General features: G+C 44.5%; 2 protein-coding genes across 6 annotated transcripts in view; one reads left to right on the top strand and one right to left on the bottom strand.

Moving 5' to 3' along the window:
- The window catches only part of mpi (mannose phosphate isomerase), a 59,728-nt gene that overhangs the window by 23,105 nt on the left and 18,406 nt on the right, over positions 1-18,217 (top strand). The gene's annotated exons all lie outside the window — the stretch shown is intronic.
- map1ab (microtubule-associated protein 1Ab) overlaps positions 913-18,217 on the bottom strand; it is a 26,002-nt gene continuing 8,697 nt past the window's right edge. For 3 of the 5 annotated variants that reach the window (XM_057052936.1, XM_057052938.1, XM_057052940.1), the window contains 5 exons: positions 14,744-14,826; positions 14,176-14,313; positions 3,951-14,079; positions 3,397-3,629; positions 913-3,314 (listed from right to left, as the gene is read on the bottom strand). In XM_057052936.1, coding sequence (XP_056908916.1) covers positions 3,159-3,314; positions 3,397-3,629; positions 3,951-14,079; positions 14,176-14,313; positions 14,744-14,826 — 10,739 coding nt within the window. In that variant the 3' untranslated portion in view covers positions 913-3,158. Of the gene's footprint in view, positions 3,315-3,396; positions 3,630-3,950; positions 14,080-14,175; positions 14,314-14,743; positions 14,827-15,091; positions 15,169-16,674; positions 16,940-18,217 lie in introns of those variants that run through there. The other 2 variants (XM_057052937.1, XM_057052939.1) reach the window with 2 other exon arrangements.

The raw sequence follows: 18,217 nt of genomic DNA, 5'->3' as shown, positions 1-18,217 counted from the left end.
TAAATACACAAATTACACCCATAACTGAGACTCTGCCGTTTAATACGGTGCGTTTTATGGTCGCAAAAATATGGTACACGTGCCAGAGTCCATCCTCACTTTACAGTTAAACTTGGATTACGCTTGTAATCTGTTTCATTTTTAATCAGATTACATTCACACTTAATCTGCATACATGTGCTGATCATCAGCAAAATCACTTCACTTACTTGTACACAGTTTCCTTTTGCTTTGTAATCAGACTACATACAATCAGACTACACTCAAAGCTACTCATTGTCTTGCAGCTTCCACCTGTAAACACTTACACACAGACCCCACCCAAGAATAATCAGAATACATGTAATCATATTGCATGCATATTATTGGGAAGAGAAAGATGAAAACCTTCTGCCTCTCTGCTCCTTTTCTGTCCAAACTGCCCTTGAAATCGGGCATGAATCAGTGTTCATCTGTCGCTCCCCTGGTTTACCATGACAACGCCCCCACATTTAATCTGAAGCAGGGACACACAAACACACTCGCTATCTGCTGTGTGACGCTGCAGGAAGCAAGAGAAATAAATGTTCCATTTATGTTCCCACAAGAAGAAAAACAAACCTGATGGAACATTAAACAGAACAAAGTTGATGAAACTTCCTGAGATCCGCAGGTCTGAGTCTCCTCTCCACGACAGCACATATATTCAGCCTGCCTTACGGTAACCGGGACAACAGAAACACGCCACTTAAGTGTGGAGCCTTGAGGATCAGATTCAGAGAAGGGAAGAGCTGCCTTTAGAGGTCAAAGTCCAAGGTCATCGTGGCCTTCAGTATACGCAGAACATCTCAACATCAGAAATGGCGAAAAAGAAAAAACAGCTGAACCCGGTTTGTCCTTTCACAATAAGAGACACAAACACACGGCAGCAGGTGTGATTTTGATGCTCTTTATTTCGACGATCACCAGGCTGTTTTCCCTTTGATATCTGCAGAAGTTTCTAGTTTCACCATTGATACAGAGATATTGAATGTTGCAACGAGGGCGAATAAACTCAATTTAGTTTATACGATGCAAAAAATGAAAAAAATGAAACTGATCTAGCATTGTAACGGCTGCTAACATGTTCATAGGTCAAACAGTTAAAGCACAGGCCAGTAATATATTACTGTAAATGGTTTCAGTACCAGTTAAGACAGGTAACTTTTTTCAAAGACAACTCTTTAAAATAGCCTTATATGTTGTAGTATTTCCAAGTTAAACAATTACATTCAGGATTATAACTAAATAAATCACATGCAGAGAGTGAAAATGGACAGATGTTTATACAGCTGTGGCGATGAGACAGAAATGTTGGTTTCTGTTAGCATTTTTTAACCTTTCTGTCACTAAAATCAGCTAAATCTACCAGTTTCCACAGAATGAATGCTTAACTGCTTCTGTTCTGGTACAGCCAACTGCCGAGTGGAGTGTTTTTGGTCTCCACTTTTCTTTAAATTGATTTTATTGTCCGTTGTTTTGGATTCAGCAGTATTGATGTGGTTGTATGACTCTACATTCAGAAAAATACATCTTTTTAGTGCACCAGCTTCAGACCTTCTCACAACTCTACCGGTGCCTTAAGAAACATCAAGGCTCTTATTTGGAATCTGCCAACTTAAAAACATGACTCAACAACTTCAACTATCAGACCAAAAACAGATCCTCACAATTGAAGACCACAAAAGAATCAGTCAGAACCTCCAGTTTCTCCACTGTCAGTTTGTAGGTGCAACATTAGAAACAATCATTTCACACACAGTAGCCCCGCCCCCAGACATGGTGCTGCTCTGAGAAGATTCAGTCAGAAGATCTGTATCTAGATCACATGTGTCAAACTCAGTCCTCGAGGGCCACGATCCTGCCGGGTTTGACATGCTTGGTCTAGATGAACCCAAACAGAGTACCACAATCCTCTGAGCAAAGAAACCTGCCATTGTGTGTGTCTGCGTTTAACGAGTTGCTTTTAACCTCTGAATTTCTTCTAAATTTATTTACACACTTTGAATTTGTTCCTGATCTTCCTCCTCTCACACTTTCATGCAAATCAGCCGTTTGCATTAAGAAGCCGAAGGTTAAACATGCAACCACGCAAAATCAGTTCAACTCATTATTATTGTTCCTGCTTTTCAGCGCAAACAAGGAAAAGAAATGCAAATTAATTGTTTGAAAAGAACTTTCCATTTAGAATCTTCTCTAATGGAATTGTAAAGCAGCTACTGGTGTGCAAACACAACTAAGTTACAATCGTTAATGCAACCCTGCTTATTCTGACTAGTTGATGTAGATTAATTACAGTTTCTGCTGCTACGCTAACTCTGTGCTTCATCTACAAATCTGACTTTACTCATCAGAAGATTCCTGGTTGTTGTAAAAGTGGTTTTGATTTAAGAATGTGCAGTTCTTGCTGAGTCAGGCTGCAGTTTCCACTTTGTTCATGAATCTGTGTTATGATACTCTGATTGGGTGCCAGTTTCAAAATTGTGGAAATGTTCTCAAAATGTTGCCGTCCTACAACAAGCTAAAGGCACATGAGCGAAGCCTCCTGCTAACCTCCTACACTAGCCTCTGCAGCTCCCACCAGGCTCAGACAAGCTTCCCTTGCTACATTGTTCTGTCGCTCGATGATGTCGACACTAAAACAACAGCAACAGCTGCGCTTGCCCATCATCATTTATTTAATGCAACACCACGATGTAGAAATATTTACCCCAAAGGAGACCAGACACAAACACACACCAGCTGACCGACGTAACGACCCGTCGTCGACTAACTGGGTTCGTTTACAGTTTACATAAAGCAGAACTTGGACCAGGTTAAAGACATCGTTGCTCGGTGCTGCCACGACCGAGCGAGCCTCCTAATACTAACCAGAAGAAAGTTTCCAATCATCTACTAACCAGCTGTTGGATTAGTTTGTTTTTGGAGCCTAAAGTTTGAACATTTTTCTACGTAGACACAAGTGGAAATGCTGAGAATCGACTTTGACTTCAACCGACAGAATCAGATGCGTCAGCGCTGCAGCGAATGCGTTTAAGAGCAGTACCATGAGAAACATTGATGACGTGCCGTTCTGATGATGGCGTGGAGGAGGAGGATGGGACGGGGGGAGAGGAGGAGCATAGCAGAGCACATCAAGCTTAGAACTCGATCTTGCAGGCAGGGAAGGATTCGTCCTGCATGACCACAGTGCTGCTGGATGCCAGAACCATGATGTTCAGATCCTGCTGCATCTCGTGGGTCTGCTGGTACCACTCCCGGGTCACCTCCGTATCATGAGTCGGGATGAGGGTCACCTGAAGTTAAAAGGAAACAAAATGGAAACTATGACACCTGGAAGAGCAAGAAATACTGGCTAAATTCCTGCAATGGCCATACCTGTAGGTTGGAGCCCCACTGAGCTTTGCCATCGAGCAGAGCATCCAGGACTCCACGGCTGGGCTCGCCGCTGCTGGGGTCATTCCCGCTCACCACGTAGTATGCCGCCCGCACCCTCTTAAAGAATTCCTGGTCCACGTTCTTGGCACTGCAGTGATTGGGTACATATGCCAGGTCGACATAGACAGGTGACCCTGGGGGAGTGGCCATGTTCACCTTTTGGGCACTGTTACCTGGAATGTAAATGAAGGCTGTCAACACACTTCAATGGTTGGTGTCAATGTTCTGTCGCGGGTTTATAAGAAAACAGAATTGGGCTCTAATATTCATGCTATTCATAAGGAAGAATGTTGTAAGTCCTTCACAATAATCTGAATTTATAAGGACGAACAATCAGTCTATTGACTGCCTGCAGAACTTTGGCTTGGACCCTGAGTTCCAGTGAACCCTGGTGGAGAACTTTTATAAACAAAGTCTAAAATAAACCATCTCCGCAGCAGAACATTAACACGTCCATGATCAGTAACATCAGGACCCAGTAGCATCAAACAAACCTGAAGTGTTCTTCATGCTATTGATCAAACTCTTCACTCCATGAGGGGTTTGATTCTCAGACATCTTGATGAGCCTGGAGCTTCTATCTGTGTCCTTTTTCCTGTGGGGGGCTGATTCCTTGGATATGTGCTTCACTGGAGTCGAGGACCTTTTCCTAACCTCCCCTTTCCCAGCAGGAGAGCCTGACTTTGATTTGCTCTTCCTCAGGCCCTTGCTGGTTTTGTGCTCCCTCTTCAGAAGCTTCTCTGTGCTGCTCTGGTCATTGAAAACAACTTCTGGATCCACCATACACACATCTGGGTGTGGAGGGTAGGGATGAGGATCCTTTATTGGGGTGGGCAAAGGATCGTAAGTCTTTTGAGAAGACCGTGGGGATGAAGGACGGAGGCTCACCCCAGCTCCTGTGGCAGACAGTTTGTCCACTGGGAGATGTTCTGCATCTTCATCAGAGTCGAGATTTCCTTCTGGTGTTATGGATGGACATTCTTCGGTTTCTGGAGGGACGTCAGAATCAGAGTGTGAAGGCAAAGATTCGCTTACTGACGTTGGAGGCGTTTCTTCTCCAGCTAACATTGTGGCCACACCAGATGATGTGGCACTGGGAAGATATTTTGAATGGTAACTGGAAGTGTGGTGGCGTTTCTGCTTGTGTGACCTCTTTCTCACAGACTGCTGGTCCTGAAACTCTTCATCTCCTTCCTGGGTGTGGTTCCCGTCGCCTTCCTCCTCCTCCTCGCTGTCTTCACTGGAGGCCTGATGAGGGCTTGGGTTGATGAAAGAAGGGGAAAGCTCTCCTTTGTTATATTTGCACTCACAGGAGGAGGAGCTCTGTTGGCTCAGTACAGCTCCTGTAGTCAGGTCAGAGGGATGACTGATTGTTGTATCTTCTCTTTTGGATGCTTGACTATGAGAGCTCTGATTGGACATGGAGGAACCTTGAACGCTCTTCATCCACTCCATCACTCCACCCTCTTCATTGTCACCATAATGTGGGGGTACACTTGGACAATCATCAGGCCTCTGAAGTAGCTCCCAGTCAGATATACTGCTCTTCCTTCTGACTCCTAGTCTCTCTGAGTGTTCCTCCAGCAAAGTTTTCTCTTCAAATCTTTCTTCCTCTTGCCTCCTTTTACCATCTTCATCTTTCACACGTGTTGGATCCACCTCCACGTCTTTTTGACTGTCTTTACATATAGATGCTGTTTCCACTCTGACTTCCTCTGTAAGTGACCATTCCTGGTAACGGTTTTCTGTTGTCTTCTCCTGGATCTCTTTGAGCTCCTTGGTTTTGGGCACATTAGTTGTGGCACATGTGGATTTAGCCTCCTGACTGTCACTTTTGTGAGTAACTGAAACTCTTAGATGTTTTGGTTCGACATCAGTTCCTGACACACCTGAAGGAATGCTGGTGGAATGGAGAGAACCAACTGACTCAGGTGACTCAGTTATTGATGAAGACTGTGACTGCTCTACTGCTTTGATTTGTTGACATTCGAAATGATACGGTAAAATATTTTCCTCCATTTCAAGTGTATCGGTCTCCTCGTCTTCTGATGATGGTCGGGACAGTTTGTTAGGGGAACTGGCTCTTTTGAGGGGAGAGACACTGATACGAGTCTCTGATGGAGAAGGATCCTCTGGCACCTTAGCTTGTTCAGTACTCACTGATGTTGCCAGAGAGCAAATGGACATTGTAGTTTCTTGTTTATAGGAACTGTCAGCAATGGACTTTGTCTCTATCTCTGGTTTGGTGGAAGAACTTTGGGCTTCAATCTGTTTGACGGTGGTACTCAAGTTTAGAGATGATGGCTCTGACTCACTCACAAGCTGGTGGGATGAAGGCTTCAGATAAGCAGGTGTGGTCATCACCTCCATGTATCCTCTGAAGTGGGAGCTTATAGATTCGGACGTGGATGTTGACTCCGCACTGAGCAGAGTTACCTCAGAGCCTAAAAGTGCCGTAAATGTTTGAACTTTATCTCCATTGTGTCCGATCAAAGAGGCAGATGTTGGGTCAGAGGATGAACAGCTGTATGATGTGGAGTAGTGTGTTGAAGAAGAGGAAGTGGTAGAGCATGTGTTGGCTGATGAGTGAGGTTCCCCAGGCTTTGTGGTGATTTCTGGGATGTGTTTGTCTTCATGAACTTCTCCTGTGCTGTAACATTTAATATCGCCGTGTGTGGATATCTGAGAAGGTTCAGAAAGCTGAAGAGCCTCCGTTTTATCCTCTTTTACTCTCACCTGATCTTCTCCACTGTAAAAATACTCAGAGTATCCAGATTTGCTCAGGCCAATGTCAGCATAGCTGCTGCCAAGTGAAAGGGGGTCGTTGGACGTAGGCTTGGCTTCAAAGCAGCTTGTGGATGTCGGCTTAGATGTTTCCAATGACAAAAATGTTTGAGAATCTTCGTCTCTGTTTTCTTCTTGTGAATTCAGGACTTCAGAGTAGGTGAATTCTGCTGATGACTTGCAGCTGGGTTCAGAAGACAGAACCCAGTCCACTCTGTCCTCTCCTGTAGGTTTTGTGACATCTGGTTTAAAGGTGTGCTCGTCCTTTCGGTCATCATGTGCATCTGATGATGTCTTATCTTGATTCTTTGTTTCACCAGCTCCATCATGTTCTTCCTCTGGTTTTGTGTCCAGAGGCCAGACTCCCCCCACCCCTTCCCTCCCAGTGATTGATGGCACTGAGATGTCTTCATGAGGTGGTCTACATGGTTCTCCTGTGAGGAAACTTGGTTCAGTAATCTGGGACTTTTTATTTGAATCTTCTGCCTCTGCTGATGTTGTACTGTCGTCAGAGCCATGCATGCATGTTTCCTTCTCAGACTCTTCTCTGGCTCCTTTTTCCAAATCTTTATCGCTTAATTTTTCCTCATCTTCCTCCTCATCAAAATCTTCCCCTTGGACAAGTAGTCTTTTATCACTCGGGCCCTCTTTTCTTTCAGGAGAGTCTTTCATGATTGGATGACTAGCAGAACTGCCCTTTTGGATGTTGTCTGATGCTAAGACGTTAGCATCTATTTCTTCTCCTGAAACAGCACCAAGCGATGGGACATTTGATGAGATTTCTTTCTCTAAAGGAGAACCTTGGTGAGGTGAAACATCTCCTTCTCCTTCATATTCAGAAGCTCTCATTTTTCCTTTTAATGTCTCTTTTTCTCTGAAATCTTTAAAATCAAGAGGAGCTGAAACTGAGTGTGATTGATCCCTTGGTGCATGCTGTGTTTCCTGACTGGTTGAAGGACCTGCAGAGGAACCTCTTGCACTGGTAGATACTTTATCTCCTCCTCTTGAAACAAATGCTGCTGCTGCACCTTCGGTCACATCCTCTTTCTCCTTCTCAGATTTCTCAGGTTTGTCTTCTTTTGGAACAAAAGTATCCATTTCAGCAGCCTGGGACAGTTTGTTATCATGCATTTCTATTGAGGAAAAGCTCTTTTGTGTGTCTTGACATTCTTCTCTCTCCCTCTCTTCCTCCTGGCCTTTCTCTCTGCCTTCATCTTGAGGTGAGACACTTCGGCTGCGATGGACACTTCTCTCACTGACGGTGATGGACGCCGAAGTGTAGTCGACTCTGCTGAAGGACAGAGGTTCTTCTTTGCCCTGGTCGTCCAGCAGGAACATCGCTCCTTCAGCTTCAGTTTGACTGGTTCTTTTGTTATCATCCACACTTAGAACACAGTGAGGGTCTACACCAGAAGACACTTTCATGGATTCTAGGTCATGATCTTCTGGAACAGGTTTTTCATATGGCTCATACTTAGATGCACCGGAGGTGTGTTTTTCATCTCCACTGCTGACCACGACCTTCTCTGAGTCTTCTGTGCTGTCCATTTTTCTGGTGTCTAGTTTGAGAGGTTCTGCGTGGCTGATGTCCTCAGAATCTTTGTCCAACATGAAGTAGGGCGAAGGATGTGATAATCCAGGAGAAGCTACCTCTCGTTCTCCTTCCATCTCCCTTTCTGCCTCCTTGCCAGGTTGCTCTGTAGAAGCATCTTTAGAGCTTGTCCAAGAAGGTGCCTGTTTCTCTGGTTGATGGAGTCCAGCTTCACTGGACTCGCTCTTCTGGCTGAAGGTCATGGAAATACTGGGCTGATTGTCGGTTCTCTGTTCCATCTCAGGAGGTTCTGCTCTGCTTGTTGGAGTATCAGATGGTGTTTGTTGTTTTAGAGCAGAGTTCATCTCCTCTGACAAGACGACATGGACACAGGGCACTGATTCAGTTTTCACATCTTCATCTACTTTAGGTGAACTTTTGGACTCTTGTTTGCTGGAGTGAGGAACATCATCATCGATAGAGGGCTCCTGCATTGTGAGTGTTGGTATGATCCCAGTGATGTGTTCGGAGGTCAGTGGTGGTGTTTTGGATGAGGGCCGACCTGCAGAGAAGATGACCGACAAAGGTCTGGAACCTGCTCCTCCCATACAGATTTCCTCCTCCTCTTCATCTTCTTGGTCTTCATTAGAGGAGTGAAGCACAAAAGCAGGTTTGCCTGCAGCTTCTTCCTGCAGGGCCACAGTGGGATGTTTCATGGACGTGTCCAGATGTTTCTCCAGTAACTCCTCTCTCTCCCATTTCTCCTCTTTGCTGTGGTCGGATGAGTCCCGTTGGTGTTTCTCAGTGATCTTCTCAGCTTTATCTGCAGCTTTAGTCATCCTTTCTTCTGTGCTGTCATAGCTGTACTCTTTCTCCTGCTCTTTTTCCATTTTCTGTTCTTTGCTCAGCTCAGCAACATGTGAGTCATCTTTTTCTTTCTCTTCATAACAAATGATGTCCTTCACTCGTTCTCCACTTGTCTTTTCCTGCATAGAGCCACAAATCACTGGTTTCCTGTCTTCATCACATAGGTTCTCCACTTTTTCAGGTTTCTGCTCTGGAAGTGTGAGAGATGTTTGAACATCTATGTCCTTATCGTCCTTCAGAGCTTCAGTCTCATCATGATAATCATCTGTGATGCTGACTCTTCGGACATACATTTCCATCTCTCCTTGAATGGAAACAGATCTGCTGTGAACATCTACCAAGCCTTCAGATTTTCTTTGTTCTTCTTTGATCTGTTCACCTTTTTTCTGCTCTTGTTTAATCTTTTCTTCCCTGTCTGTTTCCACAGATTTATCTAAAATAAAGACCTGACTCTTTTCATCTTTTACCACTGTCAGTTCCTGATGCTCTGCAATGACGCTCCTTTCACATGTTTTGTCTTCCTCCTTAATGGATAAGATATGAAATTCACTTGTTTCTTTTTCTTTAAACTCTGTATCTTGGAGAACTTTGACCTCTGAAATCTCTTTTGCTTCCTGGCTGCTCAGTTTTGCAAGAGATACGAGATCTTTAGTGTGGTCCACAACAGCAAGATCTCTACACTCAGCGGTTCCTGTTTGTTCTTCATTGGTGGTTTGGATGAAAACAGAAAGATCCTGACCTCCTTCTCCAAGTGATTGTGGAGTCAACACATAATTCATGTCTTCCTTCTCTTTTTCTATCATATGTTGGACAGTGTCCACCTCTGCCATGGTGACATTAATCCACCCAGTTTGGCCTTCAGATGTGTCCACAGGGGGATGATCTTTGTACGTGGCCGCATCATGTTTGACAGCAGAAGGAATGTCTTGAACTTTTTCTGTTTCTTTGCTCTTTTCTGTCTCTGGTTTCTCTTTCAAGGATGTGGAGGAGAACTCATCATGTTTGGGTGATAAGTCCCTGTCCTCCTCCAGCTGGACAAGTCTGATGGTTAACAATTCCTCTTTACTTTGCTGTTGTCCTCCAACTGTTGCCAGGGCTGCATCTTCTTCTGTAGGTTTTGGAGCTGCAGTTTTGCTTTCTTTCTTTTTGTCCTCCTCCAAAGCTGATGTGAACATGTGCCTACCATCGTTTCCCAATATCGCATCTTTCTCTTGCTGGGAGATTCTACGGTCAGAGTCATCTTCACTGGCCTTTTTGTCTTCTTTGTTGGGTTTGTCTTTTCTTTCCATCGGGACAAGGCTGCTGGTAGAGACATCTTTACCAACTTCCTGACCCCTGTCCTCTTTTATGCTAACAGATGTGTCACCTGTAGCCATAGTGTCCTCTTTTGCAGGGATCTCCACAGTGACATCATCCCTCTGTTCATCTGGAGAGGCTTTGATAACAGAAGTGTCTTTCTTTTGAGTTTTTTTCCCCTCTTTTTTCCTTTCTTCTTCAGTACTTTCAGTCTTTTCTTTCTCATTGTGTACATCAACCTTCTTTGCTCCTGTCTCCATCTCTTCTTTAACAGGTTTGATATCTGCAGCACAGCCACCTTCAGTCTCCTCACCTTCCATCTTCAGGGATCTTACATCGACATGCTCCTTCTTGTACTCTTTCTTACTTTCTTCCAAGCCTTCCATTTTAATCTGAACTTTGGATTCTTTCTGCTCATCTTTCATGAGCTTCAGCTGGGATGTTTCTGTATCTTGACTAGTTTGGACTACAGGCCCATGGTCTTCTTCAGTGACCTTTATTACTTCTGTGGTGGCTTTAATGTCAACTTTTAGGGACTCTTTCTCTGCGTCCTTGTCCATTGTGGACGCTGTGTTGTATTCCTGTCTCACAGACTTCTGCTCAGCTATAATTTCTGTGTCCAGTGGTGCATCATGTTTGGCCTCTTCTGCTCTTGTACTTTTAAATGTAGATTTGTCATCCTGAGCACCACCACCTGTGGACACAGCACGACTCAGATATTTTACTGGCTCCTTCTGCTGAAATGATGTTTCCAACAATGCTGAAGCTTCCTGATGATCTACATCCTGTTTTTCTTCTCTTTCCTTTATGTCTAGTTCTCCTGAAGTTTTAGTTTTGACTCCATCTAACTGCTCTTCCTGTTCCAGCATATCCAAACTGTGGAAGACCTTCATATTATCTTCTGTAGGTGAACGATGCAGAGGAGAATGTGCCACACTGGGAGGTCCCGACTGTGGAGGGGAGGCCATCTTCACTGTAATATCATCTGGACTGAAGCAGCGCTCTTCACTTTCTGACATCACCACCTCAGATCCTGCAGGTCTCACTACCGATGAGACATCTTTAGCTTCTTCATCACCTGGTAGCTCAACTGGTTCCCGAGTTGATGGCGAATGTGAAGGTTTTTCTGTATCTTTCTGTTTATCCTGAAACAGAAATGATCCATAACCTTCTTGGAGTTTTTCAAGTGAAATGTCAACATTGGGAGTCTGATCGTCCTCTTCTTCTTCCTCCTCTTTTGCTTTCTCATCAGGAGGATTAGTCACCATCTTTATTTCTAAAACAGAGAGCTGTAAGTCAGTAGATGGAGACTTGGACTCTTCTTCTAAAGAAATTGGTGAAATCGTATCTGCAGAAAGAGAGTGGTCTTTGCCTTCACCAGTGTCAGGCGCAGTTGAGGAGGTCAAGATGGTTTTTGTTGGTTCTTCAGTTTGATGTGAAGCTACAGAAGCTAAAGACTGGTCCTCAGCAATAGAAGGAGGGAAGGAAGAGATTTTGTCATATTCGGTGATGGATGTTGCAGATGAGACATGCTCCTCTTCAGCCAGAGGAGCAGAGATGATGTTGGTAAAGACTGAGACTTGCTCCTGCAGTCTTGGGACAAGGGTCTTTTCCGCCAGAGCTGCAGCTTCAATCTCCTTCATGCCATGAATATTGCTGAAGGACTGAGTCTGATCTGGAACTGAGACGTCGTAGCTCCTGACGTCGTACAGCAGCTGTGGTATCCTCTCCTCGGCTTCCTCGTGGATTTCTTCATCAGAGATGGTTTGCTCGGTTTCAGAGTATCCGGGAGCGGCCTCCTCCTGCGTGAAGCAGACAGGTTCGGCAGCAGCACCTCCTGGTGTTCTGGAGGAGACTGGGAAAGAATACGGGTAACCTTTCTCTTCCTCCTGGTCTTTGACAGCAGCCAGGATCTCAGTGGGTTTACTTTCAGCTGAATCTTCAGGTTTGATCTCTTCATCTGCAATTACATCTAAATCTTCAACTTCTTCCAGTTCAGCTTTCTCCATTACCTCCCCTTCTTCCCCTTCTTCCATCTGGAGACTCTGTTGCTCCTCTGGAACAAGTTTTTTCTTAATTTCTTCAGGCTCATATTTCTTGTCCAGGTCCCTGTTTTCTGCTTGCTTGGATTTTGATTCTTCTTCACGTGCACCCGCATCTTCCTTCTTATCCTCTTCCTTTGGTTTCTGTTCAGCAGCAACCTCCTCTTCAGCACCCTCAGGTGCTGCTCCCTTCCCCCTGCCTCCTTCCTCTTCCATATCTTTCTCTTGTATGGAGTCCTTGTCGCTTTCTTCAGGGACTGCAATCTCCTCCTCAGACTTGGTAGCAGGTGACGTTTCCTCTTCATGGGTCAAACCTTCGGGTTTTGACTCTTTCTTACTGTCAGTCGATTCTACTGGTTCTGCTTTTTTCAGTTCTTCAAAGTCCTTGGTGAGGTCTTCAGGTGTGGATGGAGCAGCTAAGCCTTGCACAGTTCCTTTTTCTGTTGGTTCTGGTTCTGCTTGAATGGTTCCAGATTTTGTCTCCTCTTTCTTGGGTCCAGCAGGTTCGACCTTTGCTAATTTGACTTTGCCAGATTTGGTTTTTCCCGACACTTTTGCTCTGTTTAACGTCTTCCTGACCTCTGGCGTCAGTGGTTTGAGATCTGGCTTTGTGATTTTCCTCAGTTCAGGTCTGAATGTGTCTTTTTTTTTGTCCTCCCTAGATTTTGACTCCTTCTTTTCATCTTTTTTAGCAGAGTCTTCTTTCTTTATTTTCTTTAACTCCCTCTTTTCCTTGTCCTTCTTCTCATCCATTTTCGATAGTATTTCCTTGGGGTGCTTTTTAATGGATTTTTCTTTAAGTTTTTTCCTTTCGGGTACATCACTTTTGGTTTTGGCAGGTTTGTTGACTTTTTTCTCTCCTTTTTTCTCCACCATATTTTCTTTTGCTGAGTCGCTCTTTGCCTCTGTGGTGATGGACGCATCGTCTGGCCCTTCACTTTCCTTCTTCGAGGGTTTTGCAGAAATCTTTGGGGAGGACTTGAGGCTCTCCTTGCTGTCAGTTTTTTGCTTTAACCTGGTTTGTTTCATAATGGAGGGAGGAGCTCCTGAGGCAATGTCTCTTGGTGTGGCAACAGGATACCGCAGGAAGTCAAGGTGTTTTAACCTGTCAAGCCCCTCCAGGATCTTGTTCTGTGGCGCATTGCCAGGAAACAGGACTCTGATGATCTTCTCTGCAGGATTGGCTGGCAGCCACACGACCAAGGCTGTGACAGATGTCAGGTAGGGAACTGAGATTTCTCCTTCTTTTCCACTGGGCAGCACGATACCGGTCTTGGCCTTGCTGTTTCCAGCCCATTTCTGCATTAAAAACTGCATCTCTTTACTGTCTTTGACAGGGTTAAGGATGTACATGTCTAACCGGCCCACTCCCATCTTGTGGAAGAGAGTAATGGGCTCAATGGTGTTGCTGACCACTCGAGAGAGTGACTCCGGTTTGATTCCCAGTCTGTTGAGGTACTGCAGAGTCAGCGAGGCCTCTTCAATGCTGCGCTTGACTTTCAGGTTGGACTCTGGCATACGGAGCTTCTCTGGCACGTTGAAGAAAACCACGCCGAGTTCAGGAGAGATCAGGTTCTTCATCCAGTCACTGTAGTTGGTGGAACCTTGAGACTGCTCCTCCTCCTGCTCAGCAATCTTCCTCTGTAGAAGACCGTTAATACCTGGCAGATTGTCAGCACCGATGTGTGTAATTAGAATGGAGTCAATTCGGTCCAAATGACGAACCAGCTTCCAGAAACACGACTTTCGCTCGGACCCACCATCTACTAAGATGTTGAATCCGTTGACAGCAAAGAGGGCGGAGTCTCCTCGTCCACCAGGAAAAATGTAACAACAAGGCTTAGAGAGTTTCAGAAATCCTCCAGATGTTGGTGGCTCTAGCAGGTCAAAGGGTGAAGGGACGTCCACTGTCTCTGAGATGTACTCCGTGAACTCACTGATGCCCTCCATCTTGGGGAGAATGGGTTCAGGGTTCAGTTTATATTCCAGAAACTTCTGTAGACTCTGTAGTTCTTCCACAGAGCTCCAGCCCACCTCGCCACGGCAGGACACAGTAAGTGTGGCGGGCTGATTGGCTCCTGATGAGGCAAAGAAGTCTCTGATCTGGAGGAAGGACAGACAAGAATGTGAGTCAGAGTGGGGTGCCATAAATCATGTCAACAAAAGGAATTTATGAATTGAGGCTGACATTGGACTCACCTGAGGATCTGCAAAGACACAAGAGAAGGTCTGGCAGGTGAAAACACCACTTTGGAGAAGGAGGCCGCCCTGATCAGAGCTCTGACCGCTCAAGACCAGAAGCTTATGTCCTGCTGAGTCAGTGACCAAAGTCTGGATCTGGAACACAAACTTAACATCACTGACTGATACACTATCGCACCGACCCACCCGACCTGAATGCTAATGGGTCCTTCAGCACCAGAACAGCAGCTCAGAACCGCTGTGGCCTGATCTGTGATGATGACATCAAAGCTCTCCAGGCCTCTGAGCTTTGGATCTGGGACACTTTAAGCTCTTTGTTATATTTCTTAGATAATTCCTGAGCAGATTTTGGGGATTGGCAGCAATGGTGTTCGTGCCGGGGATCAGGAGGGTACTTTGTGTTCCTGTGTGGAAAGTTCAGCTGCGGTTCTGCAGACTGTGGCCATGGCCATGGAAGCGGAGCTTGTTGGCAGAAAATCACATTAAGAAAATTAAAGAAAACTCTTGGCTGAAGATCTCCAAAGATGATCAACATTACAGATATGACAACCTCAGTGAGAAGTACCTCTGAAACCACCGCGTCCTCACAAGGGTTGACAAGGACCACCGTCTCTAGAATATCACTCCTGTGGCGAAGTGTTCTCTGTCCTGCAGGAGAACATTTAGAACATGCTTAGTTCTTCATGAATGGAGACATGTGAATCAATCATTTACATGTGAATCATTCACGGTGCTTTTAGGTGAATTTAAATAAAAAACAAATCTAAAATTATAATTAACCCCCGAAACACAAAGAAGTGTTAGAAGTTGAGTAGAGGGGTGTAGCCACAGCTGTGACTCTGCCCTCAGCTGGAAGAGGATGTGGTAACACTCTTGTCACCTCACATAGTTCAACGTCACATAAAAGAGATACCTTTGTCAGGTGGGTGTGGCCTGAAAACATCTGATGAGTTCAGGTGAATCAGCAGGATGAGATGCTGGAGGTCAGGACTGTAACAGAATCTGTGTTAATATTTAAATAATCCAATTCCTTTATCTAAATAACTTCTGGAGGCAGAGTTGATGTTGTTGGCCACGCCCCCCTTAGTCTGGAAGGTCATTTTTCAGAACTCGGTGCTTCTGCGGCGTTTCTTCAGCTGACCTGTTTGCTATAAATACCTCCATGTCTGAACTCCCTGGATGACAACGCTCTGTTTAAAGGCCGCTAAAAAGGAAAGCTGATCATCTGCCGCAATGCTCCAGTTACGGTGCTCCACATTTTCAGCTGACAGGAAAGCAGGGAGGAAACTGTCAGGTGGCAGCTTCTCCAAAGGACAGAAATATTCAGCAGGGCAGGAGGATCATTCTACAGCTACAGTTGTTATGATAACTATGCTAATACAAGCATCCTCTTCTTAGCTATGCTGCTATAGACCGAAGTCATGGCAGCATAGCTAATATTGTGTCTGTATCTCTCTCTTCTTCCACTCCATTTTTCTACTTTACTCTCTTCTCTGTAGGCCTCTCTTTCAGTCCTCTCTTTCTCTTTTTGTCTACACATTGACCTCTATCCCCACTGACTGTGTCAGTTTTAAGTCTACAGAATAACAAACCACATCTCTTTTCACACAGATACTGCATGCATCTGTTTTCCTGTCCTCCCTTGATTTATCTCTCCATCTTCTCTTCTGTCCTGCCTCATCCTGCTCAAGCTTTCTTTCTGTTAAAGGCAGTGTTTCTTGAACATGCTACAGTTGCTCTATAATCGCGCTGAATTTTTTTTAGGAATAAAACACTTCCTGGTTGGTTACTGAGGCAACATCTAACAGATGCTAACTGATGCTAAACTGTAGCATGCACAGCAACCATAGAAGTAGAAGCTGTGATGCTAGTTGTACTTGAATCATTTGCATAGCTAGAATTACCATGGCAACAACATTTCAAGCAAACATTATTTTACTGTATAACGACTCTGAGTTGAAGATGTAACCTTCAGGAAGAATCAATGTCACTGGTTCAAAACAGCAACAGGAACTCAGCGTCTTAGCTTCCTTTACTAATCCTGGTCCTGTGATTTGGCCCCAGACAAACAGCTAAATGCTAATCCAGTTAAAGCTTCTATGCTACCAACTGTTAGCGAATATAAAATTTAAGAACAGAATCGCATCAGCAACTATTCAGCTACAACGTTAGCTGAATAGTTAGTTGAATAGTTAGCTGCAACGGATGAGGACAAAACTTCTCAGGTACCCTGCAGCAGATTCTATGTACCATAGTTCTCAGAAAAACAATTAAGCAGTCTCATGAACATCACACACAGCAGATAGTTTTATACCTTTATAGATTTGCAGACTTTTATCAGATCAGTGTCAATAGAACTGAATAAATTCATTTGGTCCTGTTGGTGATGAAGAATGGTTAGGAAAAATAAAACCAAATAAAACTGCACTTTTTTGGCAAATAATCCAACTGGGACGCAGCAGCGTGACCAAAAGTAGGACTACGTCAAACACTGACCTCTGGTGGTGAAGAGCGTTGGCGCAGGGCAGAAGAAAGCGCCGGATGACAGAAAAGCTCGTGAATTTAGCATCAAGAAAAACACTTTTTGTAATGTTTCCTACAATGTTGCGCATTAAATTTTTAAAAAAGCAATAAAGACGAAGCAGAGATTTTAAAGACGCAGCTGAAAGTTGATTACAGTTGCACAGAAAGTCCTCACAAGTCTGATTCTTCTGCATAAGTTACAGCAGCAGAGGAGCGAGACCACCCGGAGATCCCAGAGGAGGGGCAACAAGTCGCCTTCTGTTTGAGACTAGTGCACAGTGAGCCAACTATGACATCATCATCATCCTTGTATCCCCCCCCCCCCCCACACACACACACACAGGCATTCATTGGTTCCCAACACTAAACAAAACCCTCTGAAGCCAAGTCTGAATCCTCAATCAGGCCGTTACTCACACTCACACACACACACGCGCACACACAGGCTCAGTCAGTATGAAGCAGCTGTCAGCAGAAGCATCTCATCCATGATGGTGGCAGCAATGGTGAAATTTGCTCCACCATTACGTCTCTGTCCAGGTGATAACAGGGAGGAGTTTTACCCCCAGCCTCACAGAAAATGGTGCAGCGCATAAATAAAGGATGCTGCAAATATGTTATGTGTTTTTGTTTATGCGGATAAAAGATGTATTTTTCAGTGATGCTTCACTCAGGTCCCCATCAGGGTCAGGTGTCTGTGTGTGTGCACTGTCAGCAGATCAAAGGAAGCAGAGACTGTTTGGATCGATGTTTCCACCATTGGCAAAACTGTCTGGTGTCTTTCTGTCTGTCACATCATAAATCTGATGCTAAAATATTAAATTAGCAGTGCCCGCATTGACCTTTTGAGAATAATGATCAATAGATGAATGAAGAAGGTCCAAAAGCTCTTTAACTTCAACAATTCTTCCTGTTCTTGCTGAGTCATTCCCACTGGTTCTGTAACCTGCAACAGTTAACCCTTCATCTCTTGGTAGCAACCATGTTCTACCTTAGTTGTGACTGTTTCCTGGCAGCAACCTAACCCAGCAGAACAAAGATGGAGGTTAGAAAATCACACACACACAAACACATACACAGAAATATGAGTAACAGCTAATAGGAGTTAATTAGCTGATAAAAATGCTCTATAAGTGAAGTTTAGCTGCTTCGGAAAGCACAGCTGTTGCTGGTAGTTACTATGGCAACCAACAAGTTTTATCTCTCAGCAGATAAACTGAATTAATAATAAATCAGTGGAATTCTACATAAAGTTAAGGATGCTAAAAAGCTAATGAAGTTTGTGTCTGATGAAGTTGGATCAAAGTCTGGTTCTGTCAGTCCAAGACCAAAGACCAGGATCTCCTGCAGAGCCTGCGAAGCCCAGACAGTGAATTTCCATTCTTTAAGTACAGAAGTGAAAATTCCTATGATGCTGTCATAGTTTCACAAGTAAGATAAACTGGCTGAAGTTCAGATGAAGCATGTGGACATATGATTTAAACCAACCAGCACCCTCTCCATTACCCCAGCAACC

Source organism: Takifugu flavidus, chromosome 13 (assembly GCF_003711565.1).
Source record: "Takifugu flavidus isolate HTHZ2018 chromosome 13, ASM371156v2, whole genome shotgun sequence".
NCBI lineage: Eukaryota > Metazoa > Chordata > Actinopteri > Tetraodontiformes > Tetraodontidae > Takifugu > Takifugu flavidus.
This window is presented reverse-complemented; position numbering and strand designations above follow the sequence as displayed.